Below are 15,617 nucleotides of genomic sequence, written 5' to 3' on the forward strand. Positions count from 1 at the left end.
TTCTGCTCTCTCCATGTGGGGACGCCAACATACTCACTTCCCCGGCCACAACAGCATCCTTACGCTCCTCCTTCCCCTTCTCCCGTGCTTGCTGCACAGGTTTCTGGCAGCGTGCCTAGTGCGCGAGCACCCCCTGCTCCTAAAGGGGCAGTGGGCAGTGCGCATTGGCTGGGAGGCATTTAGCAAAAGTATACAACTGCAAGATGGCTTCCAGCCAATAGCTGGGAGGCATCTCATATATAAGGCACCCTCTCCAATTGGGAGATGCCTGAGCAACCCCTATAGTTAGATTGCTAATGGTGTTGGTGTGTGCAACTGTATATTGCCAGGTACTTTGTCCTTTGCCTGTCATAGTTATTCCCTTAGGCTGGTTTCAGATTAGCGCATTTTACATGCAGCGCACGGCACCGCTAAGCCCCCCCCCTGCCTGCCCCGTCTGGTCATTTCCTCCTACTATCGCACACGGCTGCATGCGATCTGCGCACCCTATCTTTAGCATAGGGTGCGCAGACCGTGCGCTAGTAGGATTTTTGCATGCGCTGCGCACTTTTGAAGGTGCGCCAAGCGCACCAAAATGCAACATGGTGCATTCGGCGCACACCGGCGCACCTTCAAAAGTGCACAGCGCACGCAAAAATCCTACTAGCGCACGGCCAGCGCATGGTCTGCGCACCCTATGCTAAAGATAGGGTGCGCAGATCGCATGCAGCCGTGTGCGATAGTAGGAGGAAATGACCGGACGGGGCGGGCAGGGGGCGGGGCTTAGCGGCACCGTGCGCTGCATGTAAAATGCGCTTATCTGAAATCAGCCTTATCCTGTGAAGTTTCATTAGTTAAGTTTACTATGTACGTGATTCTGTGGCCACTTTGGTGGTATCCGAACCTTGAAACTGCATCGGCGGTACTTGAACAGTTTCCTGATAAACTATGTCTGAACAAGAACCTATGTCAGAGATCCAAGTTATCTGGACTGTCCATCAGTCCCCGAGTCCTTCCTATTTGTGACTTTGGTCCCATCTACCATTCAGCAAAACCAACCCCTGGAATCAGCAGCTGCTGTACCAGGAGTGCCTAGGAGTGGAACCTGGAGGCTACCTTCAGGGCAATAAGGAGTCTCAGTGAACACCAGGTAGCTGATTAGCCACTCCCATCCCAGGAATGCCAGGTCCCGTAGCACAGTGGGTCCTCGAACCACGTGCACCACCTTCTGAGCGTGACAGATACAATTATACAATGCCTAAATAATACTGCCACAACATGTCTACTGTCATTATCAATACATAATAACAACTAAATAATGTTACCATATCATTAGTAAATAACCCCCCCCCCCCAAGAAAGACCATTGTTACCACCAGATCATGACCATACAGTAGTACAGTGAAAGGGACCCTGTCAGGCAATTCATCCTGCCCAAACCATGGGCAGCATGATTTATACTGTGGTTTGGCCAGCATGAATTGCTTGACAGGTTCCATTTAAATCAAATGACATTGTAGTCATTCACTTTTACTGTCTGTTCCATATGGGCCAGACCACCATGAACACTTCTTCCAGCGATGACTGATGTGTGTCTGTAGAATTTGTTGCCCAATCATCTTTCCAGCAACCTCAACCTTTCCCAAATCTACCTAAATGCACCATCTCAATGAAACCAGACATTCATGTGCCTGTTGCTCCTATATTTGCTCCTATTTTGAACCTATGTTGTAATTTTATAATATATTGTAGAATAATTTTAAACACTTCATTATTGTCTAGAATAATATTGTTTAGTAAGGTTTAGTAAAGTTTGAAATCTTGAAATACTGTTGTATAATCTAGTATATCATGATATAGAATACAATTGAATAGTATAGTAATCTAGAATATTATTGTATATTAAAGTATGCAGTATAAGCCCCTCACATAGCACCCCAATATACAGTATGACCTCCCACATAGTACCCCTATATATAGTATGACCCCCACATAGCCCGTATATACAGTGAGCCTCCACATAAGTCCCTATATACATTATGAGCCCCATATAGCCCTCTATGCACAGTATGTCCATCACATAACCTCCTATATACAGTTTGAGCCTCCACATAGCCTCTCTATATACAGTATGAGCCTCCACATAGCCTCTCTATATACAATATGAGCCCCCACATAGCCCCCATATATGATATGAGCCCCTAAATACAGTATGATCCCTTACATAGCCCCTATATACAGTATGACCCTCCACATAGCCTCTCTTTATATAGTATAAGCCCCCAAATACCCATGTATATACAGTATGATTCCCTATATACAGTATGAGCCCCCATATTGTCCCTAATATACTGTACAAGCCTCCACATAGCCTGCTATGTACAGTGTGAGCCCCCACATAGTTCCCTATATTCAGAATGAGCCCTCATATAGCCTCCTATATACAGGCAGATAGCCAATACTCATAAACAAAAGAGCACATACTCACCCGGCTCCTGTTCCCCCGGCACTCTGCTACAGTCTCCGATGCACTGACTCTCTGCAACACCAGATGCGATGTAGTGTTGTCATTGCGTCTGCTGTCTTAGTCCCGAGGGTGCAGATAGCAGTCATATCTATTCTGGACGCTGGCAGCAAAGGGCATGGTGCCGCACGTGTACCCCTATTTTTAGGCATTCGGCTATCTCAGTCTGGAAAAGCCTGAGGTCTGGTCTACAATGTTGAATACAATAGTAAAGTATTGCCTAATGTGGAATAGTATTATTTTACTATTTTATAGTATTGCAAAATATTGTGTTACTCCTACTATGTTGAGTATACTGGCATAATTAATTATTATATAGTCTAGAATATTATTGTATAATATAGTGTAGCATGATAACATGTAGTCTTGGATTTAAGAATATAGCATATTACCTCTTCCCTTATAATATGCACAATCTGCTCCATTTTATACAGTTTAATTTATATAAATATTTCGGACAAATATAACATTTAGTAGAACAGGGCAAAAAATAGACACATAACCTGTCTGGGTTCATGGCAAAAAGATTTGGCAAAATATTGGTTTAGAAGGGACACCAAATCCACACAGTGGTCCTTTGCCAGGTATGCGACACCCAGAACGCTCTGAGCTCACCGATCTCCTGAGTCAGCTGGCATATTGTGTGATATTGCATAGGAGCTCCATGGACGGCGGGCTCTTTCGCTTGTTGATCCACTTGACCAGCACACTCAGCTTTTTCCAATCAAATAGTTTATTCCATCAGAGCATTGCCATTGTCTGCAGCTTGACTGCTAACGAAATACGTTGATAGGAAATTTACACTGTTTGGAAGAGGCGCGTTAGGCACACATGAATGGACAGACAATATATTGACAGTTTCAATTAGCAGCTCCACTGAGTACTCGGATTCTGGCTGGAAAGCACTAAGATTTGCCTTTTCTTTGTTTCCTATTATTTTAGATCATATCAAGCCAGACTGATATAATATTATTAAAAGTAACAATATTAAAATGTAAAAAAAGCAAACCTACTCATTTTGAACATTGTATGATATTATTATTTACATTACTTTTAAAGTACCATTGATTCCATGGTGTGGTACATGTGAAAAGGGTTTACATATATAAATTGCTACAGGGTAATGGGGAGGAGACAGCAGCTCCGGTTGTGGTTAGGTGACAGCGAGGTTATTGCAGGCAGTAGGCGCTTTCCTGAAGACATGAGTTTTCAGGTTGCGTCTGAAGGTTACAAGTGTGGGAGATAATCAGACTTGTTTGGAGGCAGAATTCCAGAGGATTCGGGGATGCTCAAGAAAAATCTTGAAGGTGATTGGAAGAGGAACATCCTAAAGCAGAGCAGAGAAGGAGGTCTTGTGAGGACCAAGGATAATGTGAGGGAGGTATTGGTAGATTAGTTTGGAAATATATGGAGGAGACAGATTATGAATACATCCTTGTAGATCATTGTTAGTAGTTTAAACTATATTTTTTGTGGAATTGAAAGTTTGGAATGGAATTGGAAGAGAGAAGAGGTGGAGCAGTAAAAAGGAGAAAGGTGGATTAATTGAGCAGTGGAGTTAAGGACAAACTGGAATGGTGTGAGATTGTTAGTTGGGAGGCAACAGAGGAGGATATTGCAGTAGTCAAGGCGGGAAATAATGAGGGCATGCACTAGCCTTTTAATAGATCCAGGGTTGAGAAAAGGACACATTCTGGAAATGTTTTTGAGTTAGAGATGGCAGAAACTTGTAAGGGCTTGGTTGTGTGGTTTTAAAGATGAGGCTGACTCTTACACTGAGGCAGTGGACTTGGGATATAGGAGAAAGCATGATGTAGTTAATTGTGATGGATAGGTCTGGCAGGGGAGTTGGGTCAGATAGGGAAAAGATGACTTCGGTATGTTCAAATACATGTGCATATACTGTACATGTACGAAGGAACTATTCCATCAATAATAAATTGATTTTATATCTTAGTGGTTTGATTCCTTGGCATAGTACATGGCTGATTTTATAGCAGTATTTCCTTGTTATTCTGATATACCCAGCCAGTCTCCCTGCTGCCATCTGTGAAAATCTATACTAAGCGTTCTCTCAGCCTACTCCCTGTAAAGGCTGGAAGTTCTGCAAAGATTACAGGGAAAATATGTGAAAGTGTTATCTGCAATTTCTGACCAGCTTTAGTTCAACACTGGTTATAACTGAGCACAGGCATATAAATATGGGAAAAAATAGAACTTATTCCTCTAGGAATCCTCTCGATGGCTGCAGGCCTCTGCACTGCACACTTTTAGGTGGCAAGAGTGGACGGTCATTTGAGTACAAGTATGTGATTTGTATACTTCTGGCCACATTCCGACTAGATATGTCCAGCTTCTCTAAATTCATTTTCATTGAGTGAAAACACGAATGTCTAGTTGGCATGTGACCCTATGTATGCAAAGCACCGGCACCAGAGAATCCTGACAGCATGCAGTGCTCACTGTGAGAAGTTAGACGTCCGTGGTAACATAGAATGACTGAAGTTTCATCACAAACTTTAATCCTCCTAATATGACTAAAAACATGAGAGTTCGTCAGTATTTAAAAAAAACCTTTACATCCAGGTACCTTATAGATGACGTTTTGTCTGACTGGAATCGTTCTATTTCTTTTCTTCTTCACCTTGTCCAGGTGCTGTGATGACTTTTCACAGCCCCAGCTTGTCCCTGCATACTTCTATCTTTTCCGCCTTGTGCAGCACATCTCCACACGATGCACTCTAAATAGCAGTGTCATTATAATGCTCCTGCACAAAAAATATCTGCCCTAAGCTGAGCCTCTGAATAATTAATTGCTCCTTGATTATGTTTCCTACACAAAATATGACCCACACACTGTCCCTCTTATGGTACAAGTCCTCCACACTGTCCCCTCCTTACCATACTGGTCTCTCTCTTCACTCTGTCCTTTCACACTGGGTACCCCCTATAGGGCCCAGTCTTTATATTGTGCACTGTAATCAAACTCCCCCTTCTTGGCTTACTGTCCCCTCCTGGCTGTGCCATTACACTGTCACCCCATGCTACCCCCACCACACTACTCAGTCTCTATTCTGTACACACTCACTCTTTTCTCCCCCCATTCTGTCTTCTCACAATATTCCCCTCAATAGTCTCCTCACACATTTCCCCATCCCTCCTCATACTGTCTCCTCTCACATCCCCTGCTAACAATACTGTGTCTTCATATATTTACCCCCTCACACCTCCTACTGCCTCTTCACACATCCCATCGACTCCCCATACTATGTCCGCACTCATCCCATCACCCTCACTCTTTATAATGTGTCCATATACATTCTTCCACTCACTCCTCATACTATGTCCGCATACATTCTCCCCCTCGCTACGCATACTGTGTCCGCACCCATCCTCCCACCAATCATACTGTGTCTGCACCCAACCCCACCCTTGCTGCCCATACTGTGTCTGCATACATTCCCCCTTCACTCCACATACTGCACGGGCACAAATCCTCCCCATTCTGTGTCCTCACCAATCCCCTCACTTACCATACAGTGTCTGCATCCATCCCCCTTATACTGTCTCCTCCTACATCCTCATACATCCACCCTCACTCCTCATACTGTGTCCGCACCCATCCCCCAGCTTACCATACTGTTTCTTCACCCATCCCCCATACTGTTTCTTCATACATGTCCCCATCTCACCCTTTGCACCTCATACCTCATACTGTGTCTACAAATTTCTCCTGCTCCCCATATTGTGTATGCACCTGTCCCTTCCTTGCTCGCCAAACTGTGTCCCCAAATCTTCCCCACCCTCCCTGTTACACTAAATTTTTCCCACCTACCCCCACCCCCTGTTACACTAAAACTTTGAAGTCTTCAGGTTCATTGGAGCACTTATCACAAATGTTGTTCTTTCCTCTGCAACACTGGCGAGTGACGTCAGCAGCTTAATCCTATGATGTGATCATGTTGCTGACATCGCCCTGACCTGCGGTTAGAGCTTCAATTATTATTTTGTCTAAAAGACGCAAATGCATTGACCACTGGGAGCTAGTGCTCTGCACCTTATCTAAGTCGTCTGTCAGCTTAACAACTGGCTCAGAGAACAACCGTCTGCCAGTCCGGGGGTGGCAAAATGCCACCACCAGAGAGACACCTTGGACTTCTGCATCAGTCAGTACAACGGTGCCCCCCTGCTGGCTGAACCCGGGCACATGCCCTGCCTGCCCCTTTCCCCTAGCTATGCCTCTGTTATAATAATAATAATAAATTTTATTTCTATAGCGCCGACATATTCCGCAGCATTTTAGATTTCAGAGGGGACTTTTACAGACAATAGACATTACAGCATAACAATAATCACATAGATCATAACAGATACCAAGAGGAATGAGGGCCCTGCTCGCAAGCTTACAATCTATAAGGAAAAAGGTAGACATGAAAGGTGGGTGGTAACAATTGCCCTGATTGTATGAACCAGCCATAATGTTAAGTGTGTAACAGTACAGACACAGAGGGCTAATAGATACATAAGGGATGTAGGAACATGATGCGGGAAATCTGGTTATGGTAAAACTTTTGGCTGTGCCACACAGGGATAGATTAGGTTAATGTGTTGAGGCGGTAGGCCAGTCTGAATAAATGCATTTTCAGGGCACGCTTAAAATTGTAGGGTTTGGGGACTAATTGTATTGACCTGGGAAGTGCATTCCAAAGAATTGGCGCAGCACGTATATAGTCTTGGAGACGGGAGTGGGAGGTTCTGATTATTGAGGATGCTAACCTCAGGTCATCAGCAGAATGGAGGGCGCCGGTAGGGTGGTATACTGAAACAAGGGAGGAAATGTAGGGTGGTGCTGAGCCATGGAGGGCTTTGTCGGTGAGGGTAGTAAGTTTGTACTGGATTCTGGAGTGGATGGGTAGCCAGTGTAATGACTGGCACAAGGTAGAGGCATCAGTGTAACGATTGGCGAGGAATATGATCCTGGCTGCAGCATTCAAGATAGATTGGAGGGGGGAGAGTTTGGTAAGAGGGAGACTGATTAGAAGAGAGTTACAATAGTCGAGATGAGAATGAATAAGAGAAACAGTAAGAGTTTTTGCGGAGTCAAAAGTAAGAAAAGGTCGAATTCTAGAAATGTTTTTGAGGTGCAGATAACAAGAGTGAGACAGTGATCGGATGTGGGAGGCAAAGGAAAGCTCGGTGTCAAGTATGACCCCAAGACCAGGCATGTTGCTGGGGAGTAATAGTGGAACCACACACGGAAATGGCAATGTCGGGTGTAGGTACATTAGTAGCGGGAGGAAACACAAGGAGTTCAGTCTTTGACAGGTTCAGTTTCAGATATAGTGACGACATGATGTTAGACACAGCATTTAGACAATCGCTGGTGTTTTCTAGAAAGGCAGGCGTGATGTCAGGAGAAGAAGCGTATAATTGAGTGTCATCAGCATAGAGATGGTACTGGAAACCAAATCTACTGATTGTTTGACCAATAGGGGCAGTGTACAAAGAGAAGAGGAGGGGCCTAGAACCGATCCTTGAGGAACCCCAACAGTAAGTGGAAGATGAGAGGAGGAGGAACTAGCAAAAGATACAGTAAAGGAGCGGTCAGAGAGATAGGAGGAGAACCAGGAGAGAACAGTGTCCTTGAGGCCAATGGAACGGAGCATAGTGAGGAGGAGCTGATGATCCACAGTGTCAAATGCTGCAGAGAGATCCAAGAGAATTAGCATGGAGTAATGACCATTTGATTTAGCTGTTAGTAGATCATTAGAGACTTTAGTGAGTGCCGGATTGGAGAGGGTCAAGAAGAGAGTTATCAAAGAGATATTGGATAAGACGGGAGTTGACCAGATGTTCCAGGAGTTTAGAGATGAAGGGAAAATTAGAGACAGGTCTATAGTTACCGGCACAGTTTTGGTCGAGGGATGGTTTTTTAAGTAGTGGATGTATGATGGCGTGCTTAAATGAGGAGGGAAAGATACCAGAAGAGAGAGAAAGGTTAAATATTTTAGTTAGGTGAGTGGTGACAGCAGGGGAAAGGGACTGGAGGAGATGTGACGGACATGGGTCACTGGTGCAAGTGGTTGGGTGAGAAAATGCAAAGAGCCTGCTTACTTCTTCTGTGATTGTTTCAAAATCAGAGAGTGAGCTAGATGCAGTGGGGGAGGGAGGACAGTGCATGGTATGAGGTGATTGGGAGATAATTTCCTGTCGGATCTGGTCAATTTTTTCCTTGAAGTAATTGGCCAGATCATCAGCTCGAAGCTCCGTGGTTGGGGCCTGCACTCTTGGACTGAGTAGAGAATGAAAAGTGTCAAAGAGACGTTTAGGGTTATTGGACAGTGAGGTGATGAGGGTGTTGAAATAGGTTTGTTTTGAGAGCTGAAGGGCAGTGTTGTATGTTCTAAGCATAAACTTATAATAGATGAAATCATCGTGCTGGAAGCAGTAATTTTTTTCTTGTCAATGCAAGTGTACATTGATGAAAATAGGAGACCCATTTTAGTAAATACTTGTGCTCATCATGATATAGCAAATCTAGAGCACTTTTTTTTAGAACTTTTCATTGTGTCATTCCTGTGTTATTCCTCCTATATAATAAATCCAATTCCAAACAGAAAGTATATGCAGTTTCCTTTTATTTAGTCAACGCGTTTTGAAGTACTACAGGCTTCTTCATCAGGACATGTTGTTAGTTGTCAACGCATTCTTAAAACTTTAGATTGAAGTAACAGAGGGAAAGAAACAAGTAGATTGAAAAGATGATCCAGAATTGTTTTTCTTCTTCTAAATAAATACAAGTATTACCAAAAAAGACATGTCAGGATGATGGCTAGGGATGAGCTGACCCGTGGGTGTTCAGGTTTGTCGGGTTGGAGCTAACAAGTCCAAAGTTCGGTTTGGGTACCAAAGCTCTACCCAAACTTGAACTTGAAACTGAACCCCTTAGAAGTCAATGGGGACATGAATGTTTGTGCTGTAAAATGCATGTAAGATAGTCGTAGTAAGGGCTGGGGAGCTATAAAGGGCTCTCTAGGCTATGAGTAAGAAGTATCACTTCGAAACACATCAACCTGAACTATATTCTCCATGGGACTTTTTCCTTGCATGTTTTTGGCCAATATACCGATGATGTCCAAATATTTTTGTGACATATGCTTTCAAAATGAAGAAATAAAAAGTGGAACGGTATATTTTATTGAAGTGCTGGATCAACCTCTGCTTGTGGATTGCTTGTCCTTTGGAATTGGGATCCTGTGCACTCGCTGATAGGTGAGCCGATCATATTTCCTATTTTTCCAAAAGACTATGTCTCTCATCTCAGCATCCAAACTCAAAACATTAAAACAGACTTCCAGGAGGAGTCCGTGTGTGGAGTTGAGCACCAGACACTGGGTGTCCATTAGGAACCCCAAACTTTATCGTTCGGGTACGCTCGTCTCTAGTGATAACCTGAAATGAGGGGCACTGATACTATGTAGGGTGTCAGGAAATTATGTAGTATAATGCTAAATAACTCTATATCTCATTACTCTATCATGCGTGTAGCTATTTCATGATTTTAGAGATTTTGGTGAAACAAAATCATATTGATTAATCATTTGTTGTCTAGGCTTTTTTTGTTTTTCCCCAGAAACAATATCATTAATAAATGCAGCTAAACTACAATTCCAAACACAGTTAATGGACAAAAAATAGTGCTGTATTGGAAAAAAAATATCTTATGTAAACCCTTTGATTGCTCTACAGATGTATTGGTAGTGCTGTTGTAACATACTCATTGCATTGTAAGAAGCCATTTGCCCTAATATGTATATTTACAAGCCACATCAGATCCAGACAAAGTCAAGAAATGTTGGTCTTGTCCAGGTTGTCTTTAAATTTCCTAACTCTTTGAAATACCCAAATTCAAAATTTTTAATTTGTTTAGTTCAAAATCTCTGCTCCAAATACAAGAAGAAAGGTTGGATGGATGCGATCTTGTATTTTAAAGTATTAGGAAACTAGGGGTGATAGTTATGTGGTGAGAAGAAAAAAAGCGTAGAAAGGAAGAACATGAGGTGGAGGATGAACATAGAACAAAAAAGGAAAATCATGATCTCTAATGTAACAGTGATTTGGGGGAATCCAAAAATAAGATCCAAGATCTCCAAACTTGCAGAAACTTATCAGTGGTGCCTTTGAATTTGTCGGTTAGGTCTTACAAGTTACCAAGACACATCAATCATGAAACCATTCAACTAGAGTCAGAGATTGAGGTGATTTCCATTACCAGGGGATAAGTAGATGAGTGGCTGTTAAGCAGAATCTCAATAGCCCCATTTTCTGAGCTTTGACAGATCCTGGGAGAATGGACAACAAAGCCTCATGAGTAGAGATGAGCAAACATGTTCGGAAAACGATCGCCAAATCCGAGTTTGCCATATTCGTGTTGAATTTATGTTTGACCATCATTTCTGAACATATTCGCTCATCTGTACTCCCATTGACTTCAATGGCATTCGGTTATGTTCGGCAAATATTGCAAATATGGTGATCGTAATCTGAACCGAATATTGAAATATTCGCTCATCTCTACTCATTAGGAGAATTGTCCACTCCAATTCCACATATAATCCGGTAGACTGAAAAAGAAAAACACCAGATTGCCAAATTGGCCATAGGCTGTCGCAACCCCACCATATATATCTGACATATCGTGTCATGATAACAGCGAAGCATCTTGGGGAAGCCAGGACAGCCTGTGATTCATACAATCTTCTGAAATGTGTAAAATGATGATGGCTATTTTTTGCCGAATCATGCAAATCGAATGCACCAGGATGTGCAGATTTCAGGAAATTCGACTCTAATTCAATTTGCATCTTATTGATTCGATCAACTCTAGTCACGATGCTGGGTCTAGTGCCAATGCTGGGTCTAATCCCGATGCTGGGTCTCCTGCAAAGATGAATATGCATGCATTCCGAATTTCCTTGAAATTAATAAAAGTTCTAACATTATATGAGTAGATGTCACAGGTGTCTGTAACTCCATTTGATTTCTTGACAGGTTGTTGCTCATCTTCAGTGATCACTCAAACATTGGGTGTCCCAGTTGGCAAATTCCTGCTTGACATTTTTCGAGATGCTTTTTAGTAGACTAGTTAGAAATGACCCTAATATTTCCTTAGCTAAAAAGTTTTATAAACACTTCTTTGATTTTTTTTTCTCCAGGTCCTAGAGGAAAACATGAAACTGGAGTGCAAGTGTCATGGAGTATCGGGATCTTGTACGACAAAAACCTGCTGGACCACACTCCCAAAGTTCAGAGAAATAGGATTTCTCTTGAAGGACAAGTATAGTGAAGCTGTTCAAGTTGAGCCTGTTCGTGCCAGCAGAAATAAGAGACCAATGTTCCTCAAAATCAAAAAGCCACTGTCGTATCGCAAACCAATGGACACAGACTTGGTGTATATAGAAAAATCTCCAAATTATTGTGATGAAGACCCGATATCAGGCAGTGTGGGCACGCAGGGTCGAATGTGCAACAAGACAGCCCAACACACGAGTGGCTGTGATTTAATGTGCTGTGGGAGAGGGTACAATACCCATCAGTACTCTCGAGTCTGGCAGTGTAACTGTAAATTCCACTGGTGCTGCTACGTGAAATGTAACACGTGCAGTGAAAGAACTGAAGTGTTCACTTGTAAATGAGAACATTACCCGGATAAAGACGCGTTTTAGCCCTGGGAACTATTATCGTACATTTGCACAAGATCTCAAGCTACATTCTGCAAGATTGTGGCCTAGAGTCCCATTGCCTTGTAGGAAGCTAAATGAATGGACCATTGTTGTCTTTAATTTGAGTAATTCTAAGACCATTCATCCAATGAATCCCTGAATATGTTGAAAATTCTTCACTGTAGATTTGTGCAGAGTGTCTACAGCTATGAAGAGAACAAGAGAAATAAGATCTTCTGGGGTTCTCTCAATATCGAGCAGGTCTTGTCCTTTACACTGTCAATGATCCATTCTCTCAAGGAGGAAAACACTGTAGATTCAGATATGTTGCATAAGTAGTTGGGTCCTGTACACTGTATTTGTTTACCCTTTTTCTGGATACACATGAATCTGCTGAAAAATCAGGCCTCTTATGGTTCACATCTTAAAAATATGCAAGACTGGAACCCGAAGAATTTGATAAAAACAGCCACTATGCTAGCAAAGTTAAATGATACATTAACCATAAATGTATGTGACTTCCCCCGTTCAGCGTGGATTATACAGATTAATGTTCTTTAAGGGAATCTGTCACCTGTTTTTTGTTACATTATCTGAAAGGAGCATGATGTAGAGACAGGACCCTGATTCCAGTGAAATATCTCTTACTGTTGCTTTTTATTAAGCACTGTTTTATCTGCTGGAGATATAGCAGATCTTTTAACTGCTGAGCTCTGTATAACCCCGCCCACATCACTGATTGGCAGCTTTTTGTGTACTGTAGGCAGAAACCTACCAATCAGTGGTGGGGGAGTGGTTGGACTACCTGGCAGCAGGTTTACTAGTCCTCTAATGATAATCTGCTGCTGATAAAACAGTGATTTTATTAAAACTACAGCAAGCAGTCCAGTAAGTGACACAGTCTCTGCTCCTACATTATGCTGCTCTCAGATTAGGTAGCAAAAACGCCGTTGACAAATTTTCTTTATGTTTTCTAATTTTACGCCATCAAATTTTTTTCTGGTTTGTTTAATTATTTGCCCCATTACTGATTTTTTTTTATGTTAAAAAGGCTCTGTTATATATATAAGTATAAATATATTTCAATTATTTTTTTTTTTGTGTTGACACAGGGACGTTAGCGATGATATTTAACGACATATTTTAGAGTAAACTAATTTATTTAACGTAAAAAAAACATACTGCCATTCGAAACTGTCTTATAGCGAACAAAAAAAAGTTTTAATTTTTTAATTATTTAGAAAATGAGATCTCTGTTTCGGAAGCAAAAAAAAAAAGCAAACTGGAGGTGTAAATATTACGTTTTACTCAGATCCCATTTATAGTTGTGTACAAGGGATCATCTTGTTTGTTTTTCCTTTTTTTATGGTGAAAGCAGACATATTTTCTTAAATACTTTAATGCTGTTTGCTGCTAGCTGTCTGGAATAATCGCTCTCTATATTTAATTGTCTGATTACGTTTTTGTTTTTGTTTTGTTTTTTTACGATTTTTTTTTTTTTCTAAATTAATAAATTCGGATTTCATTTGTTGGAATGTTCCAGACAAAATCTTATGGAAACAAAAAAAATGGACCATTATGGAAAAAAAAGAGTATATTTTGTAAGAGACTTATTTTTATATGAATATTTTATTTATATTATGCCTGTGTCATTCTATAATCTTCAGTTTCAGCAAAAAAAAAAATCATACAGATTAAGTTTATTAACATCCAGCTTACTATATTTTTTTTTTTTTATATTTAGTTTCAATAATAAGAGAAAGTTTGCGTATTTTCCATTATTGGACTTAGGGAATAAATTAATAGATTTGGTTTTCTGATGAGACAGCTCATAGAAGGTCGGGCAGGAAACCGTTTGTAACAAAGCTTAAATTTGTGATTAGTATTAAATTTTTGCTCGCTTACCCCATTCGGAAGAGGAAAAAAAAAAAAAAGAAAAATCAGATTTTGCTTCCCACGTGCATCTTTGGACTTATTATTAGCGAATGTGCTGCGTACGCTGCCTATTAAATCTCTATATTGTGTTACTGTCAAATTTGATTTTATCACTGACAGACTGTAGACTATGACTGTACAAACTAGCTTCACATACACAGCCTGATTCTTGCAGATAACACAAAAAAAGCTTACAGGTTTTTTTTTTTTTTATATATCCGATTGCTCTGAGCATTCGCCTGCTTTGACTTTCAAAAAAGATGTGGGATGCTAAAAGTAATTTAAAAAAAACAGTGAAAAAGTAAAAAAAAAAAATAAAAAAAATTAAAATGTCCTATACACTGTTAACAATTAGCGCAGTATTTGTTTTATTACTTATGCAATATTATTTTTTTTTTAAATTTTTGTAAACAGTGTTAGAGCAATGTGCATCAATGTATAAGATATCGGAATAGGTTCTAGGTGAGATTAATTTATTGTCAGACTACTGAACTGATTAAAGATGACAAATATTTTTTATAAACAATTTTTTCTGGTTTCATTAACTACTGATCTATATACGTATATATATATTAAGCACAATGCTGTAGTGCTGGGTAAGGGTAATCAAAAAGTAGGGTAGTTGTTTGTCAGCACAATGGCTTTACTACAGTTTTCTAGATTCATAGTTTTACCACTGGAAAAAGCGTCAGTCATTGATCGCAGAGTCCAGAATGTGATTTTGGATAGTAAATGATCGCAACTCTAATTTTGCAGTATGGTTTCATCTTCAAGCTTTCAGCTAAGATGGTTTCTTCCAGAAATGTGTTTCTTTTTTTCCCATTGATCAGTAATATGCCGTGTGAACTCAATGACTATATCAGCTCCTCAATCCGTTTTAGCAACAATAAAATCATGGATGTGAAATATCGTTTTTTTATGTCTTTTTTTTTAATACCTAGTTTATAAAAAAAAAACACATTTGGTGGGCGTATATATACACTGCTCAAAAAAATAAAGGAAACACTAAGATACCACATCGTAGATATTACTGAATGAAATATCGCAGCTGCAAATCTTTATTCATTACATAGTGGCATGCGATGAGAACAAGAAAACATAAAAATGATCAATGTAAATCAAAATTAATATCCCATGGAGGTCTGGATTTGGAAGGTATTTAAAATCAAAGTGGAAAATCAAATTACAGGCTGATCCAACTTCAGTTGAAATGCCTCTAGAAAAGGAAATGATGCTCAGTAGTGTGTGTGGCCTCCACGTGCCTGTTTGACCTGCCTATGACACCTGGGCATGCTCCTGATGAGTCGGCGGATGTTGTTATGAGGGATCTCCTCCCAGACCTGGACTAAAGCATCCGCCAACTCCTGGACAATTTGTGGTGCAATGTGACGTTGGTGGATGGAGCGAGACATGATGTCCCAGATGTGTTCAATCGGATTCAGGTCTGGGGAATGGGT

General features: G+C 40.9%; 1 protein-coding gene across 1 annotated transcript in view; it reads left to right on the plus strand.

Annotated features, from left to right (window-relative positions):
• LOC141088238 (protein Wnt-7a) overlaps window positions 1-15,068 on the plus strand; it is a 98,905-nt gene extending 83,837 nt beyond the window's left edge. Inside the window, exon 4 of the mRNA XM_073574233.1 lies at window positions 11,719-15,068. Coding sequence (XP_073430334.1) covers window positions 11,719-12,198 — 480 coding nt within the window. The 3' untranslated portion in view covers window positions 12,199-15,068. The remainder of the gene's footprint in view (window positions 1-11,718) is intronic.
• Window positions 15,069-15,617: the final 549 nt, after the last annotated feature.

This window comes from Dendrobates tinctorius, unplaced genomic scaffold (assembly GCF_039654945.1).
Source record: "Dendrobates tinctorius isolate UK_male_01 unplaced genomic scaffold, ASM3965494v1 ptg000038l, whole genome shotgun sequence".
NCBI classification, from domain to species: Eukaryota; Metazoa; Chordata; class Amphibia; order Anura; family Dendrobatidae; genus Dendrobates; species Dendrobates tinctorius.